At 34.9% G+C, this 21,592-nt stretch overlaps 2 protein-coding genes across 2 annotated transcripts in view; both read left to right on the top strand.

The window, feature by feature from the left end:
* LOC136797828 (F-box and WD repeat domain containing protein 10B-like) overlaps positions 1-7,905 on the top strand; it is a 28,371-nt gene extending 20,466 nt beyond the window's left edge. The window contains exons 8-14 of the mRNA XM_067054411.1: positions 102-302; positions 418-688; positions 1,313-1,455; positions 2,055-2,115; positions 3,178-3,275; positions 4,673-4,826; positions 7,061-7,905. Coding sequence (XP_066910512.1) covers positions 102-302; positions 418-688; positions 1,313-1,455; positions 2,055-2,115; positions 3,178-3,275; positions 4,673-4,826; positions 7,061-7,708 — 1,576 coding nt within the window. The 3' untranslated portion in view covers positions 7,709-7,905. The remainder of the gene's footprint in view (positions 1-101; positions 303-417; positions 689-1,312; positions 1,456-2,054; positions 2,116-3,177; positions 3,276-4,672; positions 4,827-7,060) is intronic.
* An 8,221-nt stretch (positions 7,906-16,126) lies between these two features.
* The window catches only part of LOC136797792 (otoferlin-like), a 141,836-nt gene continuing 136,370 nt past the window's right edge, over positions 16,127-21,592 (top strand). The window contains exons 1-2 of the mRNA XM_067054377.1: positions 16,127-16,409; positions 16,733-16,788. Coding sequence (XP_066910478.1) covers positions 16,331-16,409; positions 16,733-16,788 — 135 coding nt within the window. The 5' untranslated portion in view covers positions 16,127-16,330. The remainder of the gene's footprint in view (positions 16,410-16,732; positions 16,789-21,592) is intronic.

Genomic DNA, 21,592 nt, shown 5'->3' with positions numbered 1-21,592 from the left:
CCTATCGTTCCTCTTTGAAACTTAAAGATATTGTAAGAGTTTTATGGGATTTTTATTTTTGTTTAAAAAAAGTTTTTTTTTTTATTTTCTTGTCTTCATAGGAAAGACATTCATCGAAAAATCCATTTCACCAATGGAAGAACTCTTGTTTCTGGATCGTTCGATCGGAAAGTTCTTGTTTATGACATCAATTCTGGTAAATTAACAAGGACGATCAAAGGTCACACTGGCTCTGTGAAATGTGTGTTCGTTTTGGAGAAGAAAGGTCTGATCATCAGCGCTGGTTACGACACTTCTGCAAGGTATTACTGCGGCTTTGTAATTTATCGAATGTAAACCCTTTGGATACCTATTTTATGACATATCATCCAGTTTTCTATCAATAAACTATCAATAAGTCCCATCTTCTCTTTACAGGATTTGGAGTTTACGAACTGGCAAATGCTTGAGGTTGCTTCGTGGACACAGGAAAACCGTAATCGCCTTGTCCGCTAACGATAAATACATAGCCTCTTCGGCTACTGATCAAACCACTAGAATCTGGCTTACGGACACAGGCCAGTGTAAATTAATCATTCCGGCTAAATCCGTAGTTCGGGTTGTCCGGTTAAAAGGATATCTGCTAATGACCGGTAATGATGCGGGCGTATTTACGGTATGGGATATAGAAGAAAATAAAGTTTTGAAGGTATGATTTAATGATTCTTAGAAGAGGTTTGCCTATTTTTTTATTCATCAACTTAGATCAATAGCATACCGCAGTGATTCTAAAAATAGACGTCAAAATTACTGTTTGTCTGAATTTTAATCCCATCACCCTTTGCATTAATTGCTTTTGCAAGTCAATTATATTATTGACAATACAAAAGTAATAACTTGCACGCATTACGAATCAAGATGAAAAGGATTGTGGGAATGAATTTCGGTCAAATGTTGAAAGTATGACGTTTGCATAGCGGTGTGCTATTTGCGATAGGTCCCAAGCTCAATTTCACAAATTTCGACGCTGGGAAGTTCTTTCGTATATAACATAATTATCAAACTTATCCCACTTCTCCTACCCGCAGTGGAGGCGCTGTATATCAGTTTCAACTTTATCCTTTATTTTTCACCCGTCGCTTGTCTTAATTCTTGATATTCATGACGTAATCTTTTATACGGAAACACCCGAAAAACACCGGGCGTTCGCCACGAGTTTTATTGATTCAATTTGAAACTGGTGGCATACGCCCGGTATTTTTCGGGTGTTTTCGTATAAAAGATTACGTCATAAATATCAAGAATCAATTCAATTTTTTTCTTCACATTATAGAAAATGAGTGATCACAAAGCTGCAATAACATGTGTGCGCATGCTCGAGAATCATTACTTATCAGGTAGTTTGGATACTTATGTCATTTTGTGGAGTAGAGTGGAGACATTCATGAAACCTCTTGTAACGTACCGACATCCACAGTAAGTTAGATAACGAATAGGTTATTTTTTATTATTTCCTATGGTACGACGACACCTTTAAAGGGCTCTTCCAGAAAATGTCCGTACATGGGGGGGGGCTGGAGGATATATTGTCCGGGGGTAAAACCCGTTGTCCGGGGGCCAAAAGTCACTTTGTCTGGGGTGTAAATCACTGTAAATCGTTGTATCCTCCACCCCCCATATTCAAATTTTTTCTGGAAAAGCCCAATTCCAGGGCGAACATCATGGACGGATTTATTTGGTTGTCATGTAGGCGGTAAAAAGTCAGAGGGCTACATGGGTAATCTCCTCGTTAATCAAAAAAGAGATAAGGCATGGGGATGAGGTTGGTATGTTGATTTTCAAATTAGTTTCAGTTTTTGTGAACAGAATTTCTATAAGGGGACCCCAGAGCGGGAATATAGGAACAGTATTTTGGGAATGAGTGAATTGAAAATATTTGGCTGAACGAGTAAATGTGTGAATATTCGTAGTTTTACAAGTTTTCGCTGTTTTCTGGACAAATTTTTGAGGAAAAAATGCGTGACTCCTTGGACTTTACCACCATATTATTCAATTTCTCTTTGATTGTTTTTCAGAGCTGTTCTTTGTATGGAAGTGTTGTATTGTCGAATAATCACTGGCTGTTTAGATGGCAAGGTAACCATTTTCATTTCAATTTGAAGTTGCACGTTTCTCTTATAAGCATAGGGTAATTTCGTGAGCCTCAGGATGATTGCCAAAATTCTTTTTTTTTTTTTTGAGCCTCAAATATACTTGAGCCATGCTTATGTAATGACGTAAATATTTTAGGGTTTGATTTACATATTGTGTGATTAATGGTTTAGTGTTATCAGTATTAAGCATCAAATAACCGATAATACTGAGGGAACGCGAGGTTGGTCGATGATTTTGTGTTTGGTAAATTTTGAAATTAAAGTAAATTTAATCTTATATCTTATCTTATTACTTAGAATGTTTATCATATGCTTAGCCAATGCTTAAGTTTTTTCAAGATTTAAGCCTTCAAAACTAGAATCTCATACAAAAATGGTTTTCCTTTCTTTTTTTGGACCCACCCCGGTGGAGGTCCTATAAATTAACCTGTGTTTGTTCGTCCGTCCGTTCGTCCGTTCGTTCGTTCGTCTGTTACCAACTTTTCTCAGGATTGAATCATAGGAATCTTTTGATTTTTGGTACAAAGGTGCAAAATGGTGGTGGCCAAAATGTGACGGAGCCCGATTTTCGAAAAAAAAAATTTTTGGGCCAATTTGGGCCAAAAAACGGCTAGAAAACGGGTTTTTTAGACTTTGTGAAAAATTGGATCATTAATTTTTTCTGATTTTTTACATGAAAGTAGGTAAAAGATGGCTCAAGCAGATTTTTGTGAAAAAAGAATTTTTCAGCTCAAAAAACGCATCTTTATTTATAAGAATCACTATTAATAAGCATACATCAATGTTATTAGCCAAATTACTCAATTTTTTAATGAGATAGATGTTTTTTTTTGCTCACGAAGTCTTGAATATGAAAGATTACTTCAAGAGCATGAAATTTTGGTTTCTAAACGTTTTTTTATAAGAAACAAACGACTAATTTTGATAGATTGTCACTATTTGTGTTCTGAATGATTGTTTAACGGTCATGCTCACGTAGATATCAATTATATGTGTTAAATGCATAACCAGGTAGGTCCATAAAAGTATCACTTGTTTCTTTTAGGTTCGTGTTTGGAATATGTTGAACGGTGATTGCTTGCGTGTTATTCGTGGGAACAGTAAAAATGATGCCATTACACACCTCTTTGCCAATGAATACAGGTGTGTACATAGCAAATCTACAAGGCCCGAAGGGCTACAGTCAACTCTCGCTAATTCGAGCTTCTATTATTCGAATCCTCCTGTAATTCGAACTTATCATCATTCCCTTTCAAACCTTTTCAAGGAAAAACCTTAGTAAAACGCTTTCTATAATTCGAACAAATAGGATCCCCCTTCGAGTTCGAATTAGAGAGAGTCAACTGTATATAGATTGCTTTGACTGAAATGTGTGCCGTGGCTGGGTGGGAAATTCTATTTATGTCGCGTGACATTACAATAGAATTTCAGCGCTTGACCAATCAGATTTTCAAAAACAATAGCGAAGTCCTAGAAAAATCGACAAGAATACTCACAAAATAAAAACATTTTAAGAACATTTTTAGGCTCAAAACTAGAAAATTCTTGTCTAAGAAATTCTTTGATGGACATCCGAGGGCTTCAAAAAAAATTGGATATTCTTATAAAAAGGCGTGTATGCAACAGATCCCTTCAGATTGTTAGTCAGCACATTTAACTTGGATCTCGCTAATTCGAACACAGATGGGAAATGTAATTTGTTCGAATTACGGAGAGATTCGGATTATAGATAATGTTTTAAGAGGGTTTCCCCTTGACGGGTACTTGGAGTCAGTTCGGATATTATAGAAAGATTCGAATAAAGGCGTGGTTACATTACATTAATTTATTTCTAAATTTCTGAAATTTTTTAATCGAGTCTTTATGTGTAACAGCCCCCTTTAAAGAAAATAAAGACGTATAAATTCTTGAAAAAGAAATTATTTCTTGCGATTCTTTACCATTTTTTTGGTAAAGAGTTTAAAGTTTTTTTCTTCACTTCTCTCGAGATCAAAGCCACCGACGTGATAGTTCTGTACATTTTTTTCGATAAATGGATTTTCTAGCGCTTGAAATCTTTAAAACGTAATATGAGATAGGGGTGAAAGATAGGATAAGTTCGAAATAAGATCTAAATTCTTCTTGGTCACGTAGACGAAGTTCAGCAAATATGTTGTTGTAGGCACTTTTTTCGTTCCTCAACTTTAACCACTAGGCGTACTCAGCAAGACCTTTTAGCTCGACTTTTCTTTTTCGAATATTTCCTCTCAAATTTCCGTTTCAAAAGAATTAGCATAATACATGCTGCTGCCTTCCTCTTTCCACTCATGTCGTTTGTTGAGTGAGAAAATGAGTTGAGAAAACCGATTGAAGATTTGATGCAACATACAAAAATTTCAAAAAGACTTTAAAGAAAATAGTTAATTTCTTTAATGTATTTTTGATTAAAAAATTTCAAAAATTTTAAAGATATTAATGTAGTGTAACCACGGCTTAATAGAAAGTTTGGATACTGGATAAGCGAGTGTCTTACTGTATATTTCTGTTGTTTTTCTAAACAGGTTGGTAGTTAATACATTGAATTGTGTCCTCGTTTACTACTTCGTCAAAAAAGACTGGGACTACACGGCACCACGAAACACGAATGAATCATACAGACCTTGTGTTGCTCATGTGAACGAAAGACCTCTGCATTCACAAAGTCGAGCTTTAAAGGTAAAACGATTAACTTCATCTACAAAATGTTATGGAGTAAAGCTTATAAGGCGTAAGAAGACATTCGAGTTATAGAGGTTCGAGTTCAAGAGACTTCACTGTAACTACTTCGTGATTATTGGACCTACCGGGAGGTCCTTTAATTTGACCGTTGTCCGTTCGTCTGTTACAAGCTTTTCTCGGGATTGGCTCATTAGTTTTTTTTAATTTTTTGCAAAATGATACAAAATGGCAATGCCTGAAAAGTGACGGAGCCCGATTTTTGAAAAAAATTTTTGGGGGGCAAATTTGGGCCAAAAACTACCTAAAAATAAGGTTTTTTGGACTTTGTGCAAAATTGCTTTCATTAGTTTTTCCTGATTTTGGCAGAAAGATAGAGTGCAAGGTACCCTAAAATGTGGCTGAAGTAATTTTTCTCGGAAAATTTTTTTTCGTCGTCAAATACGGATTTTCGCAAATTTGGGCCAAAAACTACCTAAAAATAAGGTTTTTTGGACTTTGTGCAAAATTGCTTCATTAGTTTTTCCTGATTTTTGGCAGAAAGATAGAGTGCAAGGTACCCTAAAATGTGGCTGAAGTAATTTTTCTCGGAAAATTTTTTTTCGTCGTCAAATACGGATTTTCGCTTTTTTGGGGAAATTCCCTTTTACCATTTTCCTGTTAGCAGCTTTTCTCGGGATTGGCTCATTAGTTTTTTTTAATTTTTTGCACAATGATACAAAATAGCAATGCCTGAAAAGTGACGGAGCCCGATTTTTGAAAAAAAATTTTGGGGGGCAAATTTGGGCCAAAAACTACCTAAAAATAAGGTTTTTTGGACTTTGTGCAAAATTGCTTCATCAGTTTTTTCCTGATTTTTGGCAGAAGATAGAGTGCAAAGGCACCCTAAAATGTGGCTGAAGTAATTTTTCTCTCGGAAAATTTTTTTTTTCGTCGTCAAATACGGATTTTCGCTTTTTTGGGGAAATTCCCTTTTACCATTTTCCTGTTAGCAGCTTTTCTTGGGATTGGCTCATTAGTTTTTTTTTATTTTTTGCACAATGATACAAAATAGCAATGCCTGAAAAGTGACGGAGCCCCGATTTTTTGAAAAAAATTTTTGGGGGGCAAAATTTGGGCCAAAAACTACCTAAAAATAAGGTTTTTTGGACTTTGTGCAAAAATTGCTTCATTAGTTTTTTTTTCCTGATTTTTGGCAGAAAGATAGAGTGCAAGGCATCCTAAAATGCGGCTGAAGTAATTTTTTTCGGAAAATTTTTTTTCGTCGTCAAATACGGATTTTCGCAAATTTGGGCCAAAAACTACCTAAAAATAAGGTCTTTTTTTGGACTTGGTGCAAAATTGCTTCATTAGTTTTTCCTGATTTTTGGCAGAAAGATGGAGTGCAGGGTACCCTAAAATGCGGCTGAAGTAATTTTTTTCGGAAAATTTTTTTTCGTCGTCAAATACGGATTTTCGCAAATTTGGGCCAAAAACTACCTAAAAATAAGGTCTTTTTTTGGACTTGGTGCAAAATTGCTTCATTAGTTTTTCCTGATTTTTGGCAGAAAGATGGAGTGCAGGGTACCCTAAAATTAGGCTTAAGTAATTTTTCTCGGAAAATTTTTTTTCGTCGTAAAATACGAATTTTCTTTTTGGGGGGAAATTCTGTTTTACCATTTTCCTGTTAGCAGCTTTTCTCGGGATCGGCTTTTTATTTTATTTTTTTTTCATTTTTTGCACAATGATACAAAATAGCAATGCCTATAAGTGACGGAGCCCGATTTTGAAAAAAAAATTTGGGGTAAATTTGGGCCAAAAACTACCTAAAAATAAGGTTTTTTGGACTTGGTGCAAAATTGCTTCATTAGTTTTTCCTGATTTTTGTCAGAAAGATAGAGTGCTAGGTACCTTAAAATGTGGCTGAAGTAATTTTTCTAAGGAAAATTTTTTTTTGTCATAAAATTTTCAAAAAAAGACGACCAAGTTACACAATGATAAAAGAAAATAAATCAGACGTTTTTGCATTGTTCTAAAACTTATTGTGTTTGCTCAATACCAATAGTAAAATATGTAGAATTCCTACTTTTATCTGATATTGATCAAGGTAGGTCCATTCAGCATGTTGCTTGTTTCTTCTTTTTTTCTATTTATCAATTCTGCTATTGGCACTCCAAAGATACTATGGAAATGACGATACGGGTTTACTTTCCTTTATTATTGTGTATTATTTTCTTGTTGTTCTATATGTTCAGGTACAATGTGTCGGTTCCCCGATCCACCGACAACAATCGGCATCACCTCTTCGTTGCCCGAGTCCCGACGACTTTAGGAGTAACGAATTACGTCGGCTGGAGTCAAGAAGTTGTTCAAGTATAGGTCATCACATTTCACGCATGAGAAAAACAATGTCTCAGCCCTACATATCGAACATGAGCTTTGTAGATGATATAAAATCTTCAGTTACGTGCCATATTAATCGAACAAATATTCAATCTCGAATAGAGTTACAAAGGAATGAAAGCCCTCCACCGTTCGTCAAAGATGTAATGCCCATGCGCAAAGAGATAAATGAGAACCACAAGGAAATTGAAAGAGATTTGAGTAGAAATAAGTTTAAATCGAGAGCGAAATGTAGAAGCGCTCCAGCTAATCGTTTACAACAATTACCGAGAAACGAACGAGGATTAACGAGTTCTGCGTCACAGAAAACGAATATCGCCGAAAATAGAATCGTCCTTCCCGTAAAAACGAAACCTTTACGTAAAATCTCGACACCTTCAAAACGAGTGATAGGGAAACATAAACCAGTGGGTGAGAACGAGCTGGCAGATTTGAAAATTAAAACCTTCACTTTTCAATTAAAAGATGAATATGACAGATCTGTAATAACCCGACGTTAAACCCAACGTTGTTTCAACGTCCATCTAAGATCCATAAGACATTCTTATAACGTTACTCTTAGGTTCCAAATAAACGGGGGGGGTTGGAAATTGTACTTGCGAACTTCAAAAATAAGGTAAATATAGGCTAAAATCAGGCTATTTAGAGCAGAATAAGGGACCTTCTCTTTGAAAGCTGAAAAAATATTGGAAATTAATAAATGGGGGGGGTTCCTAATAAGGTCCGGGGGGGATTGGAAAAGTTTCGAAAAATTAACAAGCGGGGGGGTGTTTATTTGGAACCTAAGAGTAGTGAATTTTTAAATTACGCATTGCGCTTTCTTGGGAAAGAACGTTAATTTAACGCCACATGGATGAACGTTGGATGAATACTATTGGAATGTTGTGTGCAGAAAGCCTTATTATAAGATCCAGTGTCGTTATCCTGACTCGCTGATGGTATAAAGTTATGTTTGAATAATAAGTAAATTCAATCAAATCATTGCCATGAAATCTTGTTGAATAGTGCTCGATGATAAACAAGATACCAGAGCCAAGTAAAATTTAAAATTTAAAAGTTTTCTTTCAATAAAAGCACATCATTTAAAGTTTCGTGCTTCTGCATTTGTTCAAAATGTACAAGAGAAGTGATCTGTGTGTGAAAAAGTAAGTTCATTAAAATTATTAGACTAGCAAGCGTCTGTCTTTCCTTGGACACAGCAACGCGGGAATAGTGCTTATAATAAAGAGTTCTTATAAAAAATAGAAATTGCTGCGGGAGAGTGGATTGGAAAGTGAACATATATAGAAATAGATCCCATTGCAAGTTTAATCTGCAGCGAAATACAACGACGTGGTTTACTAGTCTATAAAATTATTTGAAAGAACGATAAATCACAGCGAAATTCTTTCTCTCTGAATTGCTCTACTTGCCTTTGATCCTTCTCCTAATTGCTGAGCATCAGGCATTATCTTAAACAAAAGGCAGAGACTTAAAAACATGTAGTACTCGAAAGGTCTCCCTGGCTTATTGTCTTATTTAAAAAAAATAGAAATTAAAATCGTAAATTTTGAGTATGAATATATTTTTTTTAAAGATTGTCAAGTTTGAAATATTTTTGTATATAATGTTTGAAATTTCATATTATTTATTGAGTGTATTTTTAACAAAATATTTAATAGTTTTTAACGAATCTATTTTTTGTGTGAATTTTTCTAATACTTTGCAACAAAGTTATGAGCCATGGTTCCTACAAACAAAGTATTGATATATTGATTATTTTTGAGTTCTACACGCTTTTTCAGAAATATTCATCTTGAAATATTCTTTAGGCAAAATGAAAATTAAATTTGATTTAGAATATCTTCGTCTAAAAAAAAAACATCCAAAGGTTTCATTACTTACAGTTTCATAACGTTTACACGCTTCTGCCCATCCTCTAGCGGGGGGGTTTCATGGTTGGCGGAGGAGCGGAATCGGCCCTTTTTTCGGACGGAGTGGCGGAATTTGGCGAAAATTTAGACGGAATTACGGAAATTGGGTTCTCTGACGGAGACGGAAAATTAGACAATTTTAGTACGGAAAAACGGAATTTAGCAAAAGAAATTTGCGGAATTTCGGAATTGGTAAAAGATATTAAAATATTTGCGGAATTTTCGACAAAAATATTGAATTTAAAAGGAATTTTCGGTGACGGAATTTTGGTTCAATTTAAGACGGTTTGACGGAAATTGGAGAAAAAATTAACGGAATTGCGGAATCGGGTACCCCCTGGAACCCCCCCCCCCCCCCCTCTAGCGAAAAAAGTTTCTTATAGGAAGTATATCTATAGAGACTAATGTACTCAATGATTATAATTAAGGCAAAATGATTCCAAGCAGAAAATGTGAGATTTTTGCATGATTGTTGGGAGAAAATTGGCAAAATTACTGATGATGCAATGCCCGAAAAAAAGGCAATTTTAGGTTCAGTTACCAAATTCTATGATGGTGATGTTATTAGCATACACGTTTTTTTATAAGAACAAGCTATATAAGAACATAAGGCTTCAATGGCCAGAATATAAAGAATAAGTTAAGAACATTTAAGGCTTCGCGGACTCACAAAAAAAACACGCAATTTCTAAGGAAAATGGACGAAAATACTCAAAATATTGTGAAAATAAGAACAAGTTAAGAACATCCAAAGGCTTCAAAAAATTTGAATTCTCTTATAAAAGAACGTGTATTCTTAGTTTTTTGGTCATTTTATCATGAATATTCTTATGACATTCTTATATTAAAAAGAAAAAAAGCGGGTATGCTGTTCCAACGGCTGGGACATTAACCCTATTTATACTGAGACAGAAAAATAACGACGGACAGAAAAGTTGAAATTTATATTTTTCTAGTAGTATACACGTTGTTTTTTTTAAGAAACTAGTTTTACCAAGCAGCCTCAATGTTTCTTAATAAGTCGGCCTTTTGAGCCTTAAATGTTTCTTACATGTTTCTAAACTTTTTGAAATAATCAGCCTGTTTTTCATGCAAAGAAAAAAGCATTTGTTTTGATTGGAAGGTTCTCAAAAGTAACCGAATTCAAAAATGTTGTTTTCTCATATCCAGCCTCAGCATGTTTCTTAAATGTTTCTTAGTTTTCAGGCATTCTGAGCCTCGTGTTTCTTAAAAACCGCTAGATACAATCCGTCGTCATAATTGTGGCGCGTTCTTGATGGGAAATAAGTGGCTTCACTTTTTCTTGCCTGGGAAAGGTTAGAGATTCTAATCTAGCCCTTTGGGCTTTAAACTCAATGGGCTGGGATTCAAAAACAATTACTATTTCTCTTGTGGATTGTACGAAATTTTGAATGAAAAATTTTTTCAGTAGTGTAACAAGTCAGAATTTTCTGTTTTTCTATTTTATTGGCTAATTTTCAATATTTTTTAAAAACAAAATCTTACTACTTTCCCTAGTTTATTTGTAATGAAATTTCAAGTTTTTATAATTACCCTCTCGAAAGTGATGTTCATATTTTCAAACAGTTTAAAATAATGTCCGCAACACGTTGTTTTATAAGGACAAGCTATATAAGAACATAAAGTTTCTATTCCAAAATATCAAGAACAAGTTAAAACCATTTTAAGGCTTCGCTGGCTCTAAGACATTCGACTTCTTAGGAAATTGCACAAAAATACTCTTACAATGTTGAAATTTAGATCAGAAACTCAAACATTTAAGAATATCCGAAGGCTTAAAAAACTTTTGATGTTCTTATAAAAAACTTGTAGTATAGTGTTCGCAATTCAGAATTTCACAGAACCTTCTTTCTGGAAGAGGATGTTTTGTTGATTTTGAAAAATATGAACTTTCTACTTTGTATATAGTTTATTCAATATTGCAAAAACTGTACGTATATATCGCCGTGAGCCGTGAGGAAGCAAAAATGAGAGTTATTTTAACCGCTCGTCTAATTTATATGATTCTTTATTTATCCATCGGTCAGAGTAACAATATTCTAATCGTAAACGAGGCTATCGATATATCAAAACAAGAGATTGACATAATCAAAGAATTTCATTATGTTTCTTCTCAAATCACCTGTGTCCATAAATGTCTTCGAACTTCGAAATCACCAGAAATCATCAAAATCTTATACCATCAGAATCAATGTGTATGTTTTGAGGAAAAAACAACGAACACTATTAAGAATAAACGAAGCTCTGGCGGTTTGACAGGAGAATTTAATGGTGTGGTGATGTCAATTCTTGAAATGCCACCGTGTCGTCAAGTAATGTTTTTAAAATTTATTCCTGACCATATATCGATTTTTAGCGTACGTCTGGTCTCTAAGTTTGTTTTTCAGTTACCCTTTGACAGTTGAACAAAAAGCTATTGGAAAATCTCGAACATTGTCTGTATGCCGAGATTCGTTTTAAAATCTCTTTCAAAATATTTAATAAACCTTTTTTCAAAGAGGACGTCCTGTTGAATAATTATGCAGTCCAGCCATAAAAAAAATGATAGAGCCATGCATAATTACTGTATCATGCATATTGTAATAATTACTCATGGTCTTATCATTGTTTTTCTGCTGGACTACATAATTATTCAACAGGGTGGCCTCTTTGAAAAAAGGTCTATTTCTCAAATTACATTATGATCAATCAGGACGTTTAAAAATTTTCTCTGACGAGTCATTTCAAGTCAAGGTCAAATATATCTATCTTTTACCCAGAGTCTAGACGATCCTATCGTCTACACAAGATCACTAAAAAAGGGAATATGTAGTTTAGGAGAGGCGTGATAAATTCGGGTGGAGTAAGCAGTGGCCATACCGCCATTTTTCCCGCCTTTATTATCACTGTATAAACGGACGATAACATCGTCTACCCAGAGTCCAACCTCGTAACTAGAGGGCCTGATTCTCACTTTTTTATAATTTTGATGGTTGTTTGGAATCGATTTGCTACATTCTTTATAAAAAGCAAATCGTCATGGGGACGAGGTTGGGATAGGTCTTGGAGGTATTGTGGGTAGGGAGTAGCCGAGGAAGGGACGAAAAAAAATTCAGTATAGGAATTAGGGGGGCACTTCATATAATAAATGTCAACTCAATATTGAAAGGAAAACTGATTGTTGAAAATCTTATTAGAGGTTATATGTTTTTTTCAATAAGTAATCCTTTTAATCATTCCGTTAATTTCTACCCAATTACCCATGGAAAAATGAAAGACGCCTCAAAAAATCAATTTTTTTTTCTTGAAGGAGGGGAGGGGAGGCATAAGCCAAGGTCGGGAAAAACAGGGGAAAGAAAATATTGATCTTCCCCAGCTGGCACACAATGTTTTTTCGACGTTTATCTAACGTTCACAACGTCCATATAACGTTAGATGAACGTTGAAACAACGTTGTGTGCCAGCTGGGTCGGTATCGGGTAAAGGACAAGACCTCAAAGGACACTATGTTGAATTTCAGAGGAAGGTAAAGGGACTACTCTTGACTCAAACGTTAAAAACATATCTACTACTGAGGATAAGTCATAAAGTAAAAGAAAAATTAGGTGATTATTATTTGATCAGTTAAATAGGTAAAATAAGCTGCAATTATAAATTGCACACTTTGCACACTGTAGAATTATCAATACATTCATTTTTATAGAAAGAAGAATTTATTGAAACAGAATCTGATCAATCAACAGCATTGGTAAGCACAACGACCACCCAATCAACAACAACGACCACCCAACCGACAACAACGACCACCCAACCACCAACAACGACCACCCAACTACCAACAACGACCACCCAACCAGCAACAACGACTACTCAACCAACAACAATGACCACCCAACCAACAACAACAAACACCCAACCAACAACAACGACAATTCAACCAGTAACAACGACCACCCAACCCGCAACAACGACTACCCAATCAGCAACAACGACCACCCAACCACCAACAACGACCACCCAACCACCAACAACGACCACCAAACCAACAACAACGACCACCCAACCAACAACAACGACCACCCAACCAACAACAACAACAACAACCATCCAACCAGCAACAACGACCACCCAACCACCAACAACGACCACCCAACCAACAACAACGACCACCCAACCAACAACAACAACAACAACAACCATCCAACCAGCAACAACGACCACCCAACCAACACAACCACCACCCAACAACAACCCACCCCCCCAACAACAACAACAACCCACCAACTAACAACAACGACCACCCAACCAACAATAACGACCACCCAACCAACAACAACGACCACCCAACCAGCCAAAACGACCACAACAAGTGCAACATCACCAATTCAATTCCAGATCAACAGAACATTAAACCTAACAACAGGTAATAGAAGTGTACTGACTGATTCCAGTCTCCAAACCTGCATGGAAACACAAACCATTCAGCTTCCTTACATTGTCATTCAATTCGCAACCCCCGTTCTTGTGGATATACTGATCACGCTTGCTCGGCCAGTACCTCCATCAACCGAACCAATACAAAAGATAGTTGCCTCGGCTACTTTTCAAGTACATGTCGTTATCAACGAGGAAGAAGATTTACACCAGTGTGCAACCCCTATGTCTGTTTTATCTACATCTCAATTTTTAAACCTTAATTGTTTGCAAGGTGGTGGATTAAGTTCCTTTACTAAAATCAAAATTACAAAAGAGCAAGGGAATTCAACCAAAATGAATTTATGTGAAATCAGGATCGTTCCTTTAGTTCAAGTTGATCCTGCGGTTCAAAAACCAGTTGCTCGAACAGGCAAATAATGATCAATCCATTGAACTGACTTTATACTTAAAAATTTACTTTTTTCAAAATGCTCGAAATGGTTGAATCCAAACTAAATAAAGATTTTGGCATTTTGATAACAAAATCTCTCAAAAGAATTACGACCAAAACATCACAAAAAAAACGCAAGAAACAATGATGACAATAGATGATTCATAACAACAAGCAATCATATTTTAAATAATACCCTTCATGAAAACTTCAAAGTTATTACAGGACTTGATTTTAATTGGGACTATCTTGAGCAAATGTTTGAAACATATTGAGATTTTAGTGTATTTGAACGTTTTCCAGAATTTAAAGTTCGGGTGAGAATTGCTATTTTAGCACTTCCATTTCGTTCCATTTTCATTGAATATTTCGATTTTGGAGGGGTTCGGGTGACTTCTAGGCTATATTTCAAGCCTTATTGAAGCAAATCTGAGATTTTAAATCCTGAGATCCTAAGGTCCTTACTCTCCACCTGTAGTTTAACGCGCTTAAAATCATTTGTGGTGTTTAAAATTTCACAGGGGAATCCCCTTTGTCTCAAATGTTTTGTCCATGATTGTAACACGTCATTAGTTCTCGTCAAATTAGTGTCTTTTAGGTATAATTATCATTATTAGTTGATGTTATCTTAATAACTTATAATTATGCAATATAATATTTAAAAATACTCATCAATTTGAGCTAGAACACTCTTTGATAGAATGAATAGGAATAGCCTTAATCTGAATACAGCATTGAATTTTAAAGGCTATTCAAATTATTGTTGAAAGCTGTTAGATTCAAACAATTAGAGATTCAAGAAGACAATTCTCAATTTTACATATAAGAAAATACTTCATTTAAACGTTGTTTAAAAAATTCGAATTTTTAATATGAATTTCACTCACCATTTTTTAGGGTTCTGGGCTTTTCTTTTAACACTTGTTTAATTAAACAGTAAAATTTCATGAAATTATTTATTGAGAGTGTATACTGAGATCTAGGATAAATATTTCCATAAATTCATATTCCATTATACTATTTTTATGTTTCTTATAAAAAAGATAGTAAAGAGGTATTCAAGTTTTGATTTTATATTGATGGTTATTTTTCACAGAAGTTGAGAAAGATAAATGTTCTTTTACTGAGAGAAGGAACATGCTTGTTTGGTTGACGTAAAATTAAAATGATTTTTTGATGTTTTGAGTCTCGTCGGTTTATGATTTTATATTGATGGTTATTTTTCACAGAAGTTGAGAAAGATAAATGTTCTTTTAGTTGAGAAAAGGAACATGCTTGTTTGGTTGACGTAAAATTAAAGTGATTTTTGATGTTTTGAGTCTCATCGGTTTATGATTTTATATTGATGGTTATTTTTCACAGAAGTTGAAAAAGATAAATGTTCTTTTAGTTGAGAAAAGGAACATGCTTGTTTGGTTGACGTAAAATTAAAGTGATTTTTGATGTTTTGAGTCTCATCAGTTTATGATTTTATATTGATGGTTATTTTTCACAGAAGTTGAAAAAGATAATTTAATTAATAATATTTTTGCTTACAATATTGAGCAGTGGAAGAGAATTTGGCTATTATTATTTAATTTTAATGCTTACGATGAAATGAATAGCCACAAAGTGCTTAAGGTAGACTCGTACGATATACAATCATGGTCAAAATCTACTGAGAATTTAGCTTATTTCCTCGTTTTTCGAAATTCGGAGTTTGGGCGAGAACGTCGCTTTTGGGCTAATTGATAAATTTATTCGAGTATTTCAATTCGGGAGGGATTTATAGACTTCCAGGCTATATTCTGAGCCCTATTGGACCATTCTTGAACTCTTGGATCCTTAGAGTCTTATGTCTAGCGTTAAAACTCAGAGTTAAAACTCTACCCTTCCAATGTAATTTAGAGCGCTTCCAAATTGTTTGTGGTTAAACAATTTCGAAGGAAGTTCCCTTTTTTCTCAAATATTACGACCATGATTGTAGCAAGATAATTTCGAGGAGTAAAGCAAGGTGTTCATGCTAGCAAATGTGAATCGAAATTTGAGAGATCAGAATTATAAACCAATTCATTTCAATATACAACAGTATTTTCATTCCAATATTCGCCAACAAACGTTTGAGTTAATTCTTTTAAAACTTTCTTGTTTTAATTAATAGTGTTGTGATTTCATTACCCACATAGCCAAATATAAGAACGGAAGCCAGATGGAGAGGTCTGTATTATTGAAATGAATTAGGGGAAATCGTGTGCTTTACACATAACTTACCCTTACTTACCTTATTAATGGATGCTTTATTGGACATTATTATGTGGGAGTGACGAGTCAGCAATGATTTCACATGTTATCATAAAGGCAAAATGTCTTTAGCAGTTTTTTTGAAAGAAGTATTAAATCTTCGCGGAAATTATGATCGTGTCGCAAAGTTAACATTCCGCAGTAAGTATTCACTTCCACTTTCATTAACTTCACTTTTATCTTCCAAGATTCCTTTCAAGTTTGTGTTTATTTCGTCCAATCGAAACTCTGCCAACAAAATTTATTATACCAAATATTTTGGTGATTAAAGAGATTTGAAAAAAAAAAAAAAATTTTATTGACGCTGTTGTGGAGCAATAGACGCTCGATTTCGATATGCACGCCGGGTAATATTTTTTGGCGCAAGTAACAGTTTTGCACGTTTTGCATTTGCAGAAGGAAGACAGGAAGAGAAAGTCAGATTAAACAAATATTTTTTTCTTCTTTTCCATAATTCTTCGCAGATGTCACAAAGACCACTGATGTTTATCAATTTTGCTCAGATGCCTTCTTTGAAGCGGTGAGAGATTTATATCATTCGTCATTGTTTGGGAGCTTCTTTTGTTTGCAGTATATTTTTTGTCTTTTTCATATATACAGCAGACCTCTTCCAGGCAGGGAATTTCCTCAATTGTGGTAGTTTTCATTTTCAGACGGTGTCAATCCAACAACTTCAAACAAAAATCGCAATCGAATCAATCAAACGTAATCGAATGCGATCGAATAAGTGCAATTCGATTGTCGAACATAATCAAATCTCAATTGAATGGCCGATGCGATTCCTGGGTAATATTGGATTATGTTCGATTGTGTTTGTGTAAGGTTAGATTGGTTTGATTGATACTTGACTATGTTCGATTGGCAGTGTTGCTCGAATCCCTCAGATCCTTGGTTAGAAAAAGCTATACACGACCCTCGACATGGCCCGAGAATTCTTGGGCCAAAACTTTTATTGGAATTCGCGTAAAGCCCAAGTATGGCCCGAGCTGGCCCGAGAATTCGGGCCACACATGATTTAAACAGGCGTGTAATTTCAGGACTGAATTTTTTAAACATTTTCTTTGAGAAAAACTTGGTTTCTCTTAATTATATTGGGTGCATGTCACTAGTCCGACACTTTCTAGTCCGACAGTAAAATAGTCCGAATCTATAAAATAAATTTAGAAATTAGGAGTCTTTTTTTCCGATGTCACTTTTGTCCGAAAACGAAAGATTTTAGAGTGTCAAATGTTGAATAAGGGTTTTTCACTGAGATAATATTGATAAAAGTTCATTTTAGCATTTTGACATAATTAGAAATAAAGGACCAATCAAATTTGCTTAAAGATAATTTATAGCACTTTTTGCATGTTCAGAATTATGAAGCTTCCCAAAATTTAAGAAAAGTTGGGTTTAAGGGCCCAACCTTAAAGTCGGAACTTTGCATTTTTATAAGCACGTGGTTGCTTATAAAAGATGTGCCTCCTTTTCGGCGATTCATATTTTGTTTCATACATTCATACATGTTTTTTTTTGACTCGTTGTCGGACAAAATTGTTGTCGGAATACTGACACATTCGTCAAATCCAACGTCAGCCATTTTTACTGTCGGACTAGAAAGTGTCGGACTACTGACGGCCTCCCATTATATTAAATATATGAATGTTGTAAATTCATATAAATATTAAATGTCCGAATGACTCGGGTCATGTTCGGGCCAAAAGAATTGATAGGGTCTCTCGGCCCGAACATGGCCCGAAGAGGCCCGAGAATTCTCGGGCCATGTCGAGGGTCGTAGCTATACCTGTTTACTTTTTTCTTGCCAGATTCAACAAGCCATCAACCAACAAAATTAATACTGACATAAAAAAATTCACACGAACTTTCCACTAGACACTTCTAAATTATCTGCCATTATGAAGATGTTCCGAAATTAATCAATCGGTTTTACAATCGGAATTCCTGGGAGTTAGCGAGTAATGTAAAGTTACGTAATAGTTAGCGAGTAATGTAAAGTTACGTAATAGGTAATACATAATTTCTCTGGGGGTTAAACGTATAAATCAAATTGAAATGGTTTGTTTTTTTCATCATTATATATTTAAGTTTCCATTATCAAAATTCTAGAAATGCTAGTTTGTAGACCATATTAGAAAATGGTTATATATTTGGCAAAATAAACACTTACAAAAGCTATTACTTACTATTTTTACCCCTGCTTTTTAAACAGCGTCTTCTGTGGGCGTGATATCAGGCGGAGACAAAGCGCCCTCATGGTAAGATTCTCGGGTCGTCTTGTTGTTTGTTCCTTTTGTCGAGTCTGTCGGTCCTATTGTTCATGCTAAATCCATACACGATGACATCAATGTTTTGCGGCATACCTGAAAATAAAAACAAAAATATTATCATATTATTTTTGCATGAATTACGCTACCTTATACGTCAATATAAAATTATACAAAACGAAAGCAAGTCTAGGCTGCCCGCCTAGAACGCGGGCCCTAATATTTTTTCTCTCCCGGTCTTCAGGGGAAAACAAAACTGATCGATATTCTTCGAAGGAAGAATTTGCCAAACAAACCCCTAGACAAAAAGATGTATTTTGATGTTGGGAATGGATCCTGCGAAGATGAAAAAATTTTGACTAGGCGTTTTTTTGGCAAAGCCAAAAACTCTAATTTTGTTCTTCCCTCAAGCTAAAAAGGTTACGGGTTTTGGGCAATCAAGGCAAAAATCAGCAAAGTGCATGTGTTTTCTGTAAATCTGAGAATCGCGATAAGATCCTCACTGATTGGTTCGATTGATTGTCAATTACATTCTCAGATTAATCTTCTATTTCGTTCGATTACGATTATGTTCTATGAGTTTGATTGCGATTAAATTAAATTGCATCATTCCGTTAGCGTTAGAGCTTTTTACTTTAGCGTGGGCGGCCGAGCGCTTTAAGTACCATACAAAAGCGATAAAATCTAATACAATTGAATCAATCGAACGTAATAGACCTTTTTTTAAAGAGGACGTCCTGTTGAATAATTATGTAGTCCAGCCATAAAAACAATGGTAGAGCTATGCATAATTACTGTATCATGCATATTGTAATAATTATGCATGGTTTTATCATTGTTTTTCTGCTGGACTACATAATTATTCAACAGGGTGGCCTCTTTGAAAAAAGGTCTATTGAAGCAATCGAACAGCAAATCCTGGGTACTATTCCATTGCGATTCAATTGCGTTTGACAATTGAATTGCAATTATTCGATTGTGTTCAATTGCGTTCAATTGATTCATCGTTTGATTCGTTTCGATTGACACCGTCTGGTCATTTGTGTTCTATACCCAATAGACCTTTGCTAATCAGGAAATCATTTTGACTCCATAAACAGTTGTTAGGCAGTCTAAGCTTAAACTACTATATCAGGATTAGAAACTAGGCTAAGTCTTACCTCATATCTTTCCCTTTATACAACAATACAATGCTGATAAGTTGACACAACACATTGACAAGTAATCTCTGCGAGAATTTTATATGGAAATCTTCAACAAAAACGAAAGTGGTCTCTTTTACCGCACACTGGGCCCAGATGGCAAAAGTTTGGAAATAGGGAGAGGGAGAGCAACAAAAAACTATTTCTTACAATTTTTGTATTATAAAGGCTTTCATAGAGCTCTAGGGTCACATTACATGAGATAGAAAATAGTAGACTTCAACTTTTGACTTTCTTTTGAGATTTATCATGAAAATTGAGATTTTTAGCTTGGAAAATGCAGGCAAAATTTGAACTTTTAAACCGCTAAGTGTCACATCAAAACTCCAGCATTTTTAGAAAGGTTAGTGTCTGTAGTTTTCAAAACATATATGGTTTGATATGTGACACTTAGCGGTTTTCGAGATATTTGGACATTTTGTGGTTACCTTAAGCATTTTCGTGATGAGAATTTCGATTGAAAATTTGAGTTTTTTCTCGCTCTTGGACATTTATACATACTTTTAAGCAATTTCTCTTTAGAATATAATGTCTCTAAGGTAATCACACAAAATGAACTGATTTAGAAGCTGAATTTAGTTCAGAATCTTCAAAAATATGCATTTTTCACTTTTTTTGATTTTTCATCAAAATCTGGTTTTCAGTCAACTTTGGAGCCACATAACTTGAGTTACAAATCAGATACAGACCTGAAACTTTGGCATCTGATCAGAAATTTATTCAAGATTCCATAAATTATATTAATAAAGCAAAATTTTAACTTTCGTTTTTTCCCTATTTCCACCTCTGGGCCCACTGTGTACCGATGGCTTCCCTGCGCTTCTTCGCAGCTGTTTATCAAATTTCCACCATTGAATTTCAATCATTGAATAAAAGATCTTATATAATAATAATCTTAAATATTTTCATTTTGAAGAATTGGTGCAAAAAAGTGAAACATAGAAAATATAAGTTCAGTTAGGGAAACCATCCAGGATCCTGCCATTCTATAAGCCAGCAAAAACTAAATGACGCTTGTAAACTTAAGTTTCTTACCATTTCCCATTGAAAACAACCAAAAACATTGCTACTTCCCAAAGCCGGAGACCAAAACAAATTATCTTCCAAGATTATGGCGCCCTTTTGGATCTATTGTTAAGGCCATCTAAAATGGTGGAAAGAGTTGCGGAAAGACAGGGGGTGCCTGCTGCTTCAAGGGTGGTAACGCCAAAACGCCCACTATGATCTTCCAACAGAAGGCGAGTTAGTTGCCACGCGAGTTATGTCACACACTCCACCTCAGCGCACAAGGAACAGTGTTTCAGTGAATATCAATAATTATAAGAATATCGATTATGTGCTTAACTTCAGTAAACCTTGAGTGCTTCAATGAAGATGAAGAAGGTAAGAAGATAAAAAATGCGCTGGATGATTTTCATTAAAGTTTGGTCAATCATTGCTGAAAGTTTGAAAAAGTTTTTCCGACGCAAAAAGAAATTTCAGCCAATTAAAAGCACACTGTGCTTATACTTACTTTGTTTGCTACATCATCAGGCTAAAAAAAGTGAGAAAAGATATGAACATATTTTTTAATGAGTTTTGTTATGATTTTTTTGATTGCCGCCGCATACAGGAACTCGCCAAATGTTCCTAACTGAAGTTTCATTTCTCATTGCATTAATGGAAATGGGGGATTTGGAAAATTTCCAAGTTTTTTTTTGTGCAAACCCCTGTAACTATGGGCGAGCAACCCGTTGCTAAGATCTTGAATTGAAATCAAAAATGAAACCACTGAAAACGAAAGTAAAATCAGTCCGTACTCAAAATCCTTTAATCTTGATATACAAGTTAATGTCTAAATTGTTAGGGAGAACGCGAC

The sequence above is a fragment of the Clytia hemisphaerica genome, unplaced genomic scaffold (assembly GCF_902728285.1).
Source record: "Clytia hemisphaerica strain Z4C2 unplaced genomic scaffold, Clytia hemisphaerica genome assembly, whole genome shotgun sequence".
Taxonomy (NCBI): Eukaryota; Metazoa; Cnidaria; class Hydrozoa; order Leptothecata; family Clytiidae; genus Clytia; species Clytia hemisphaerica.
This window is presented reverse-complemented; position numbering and strand designations above follow the sequence as displayed.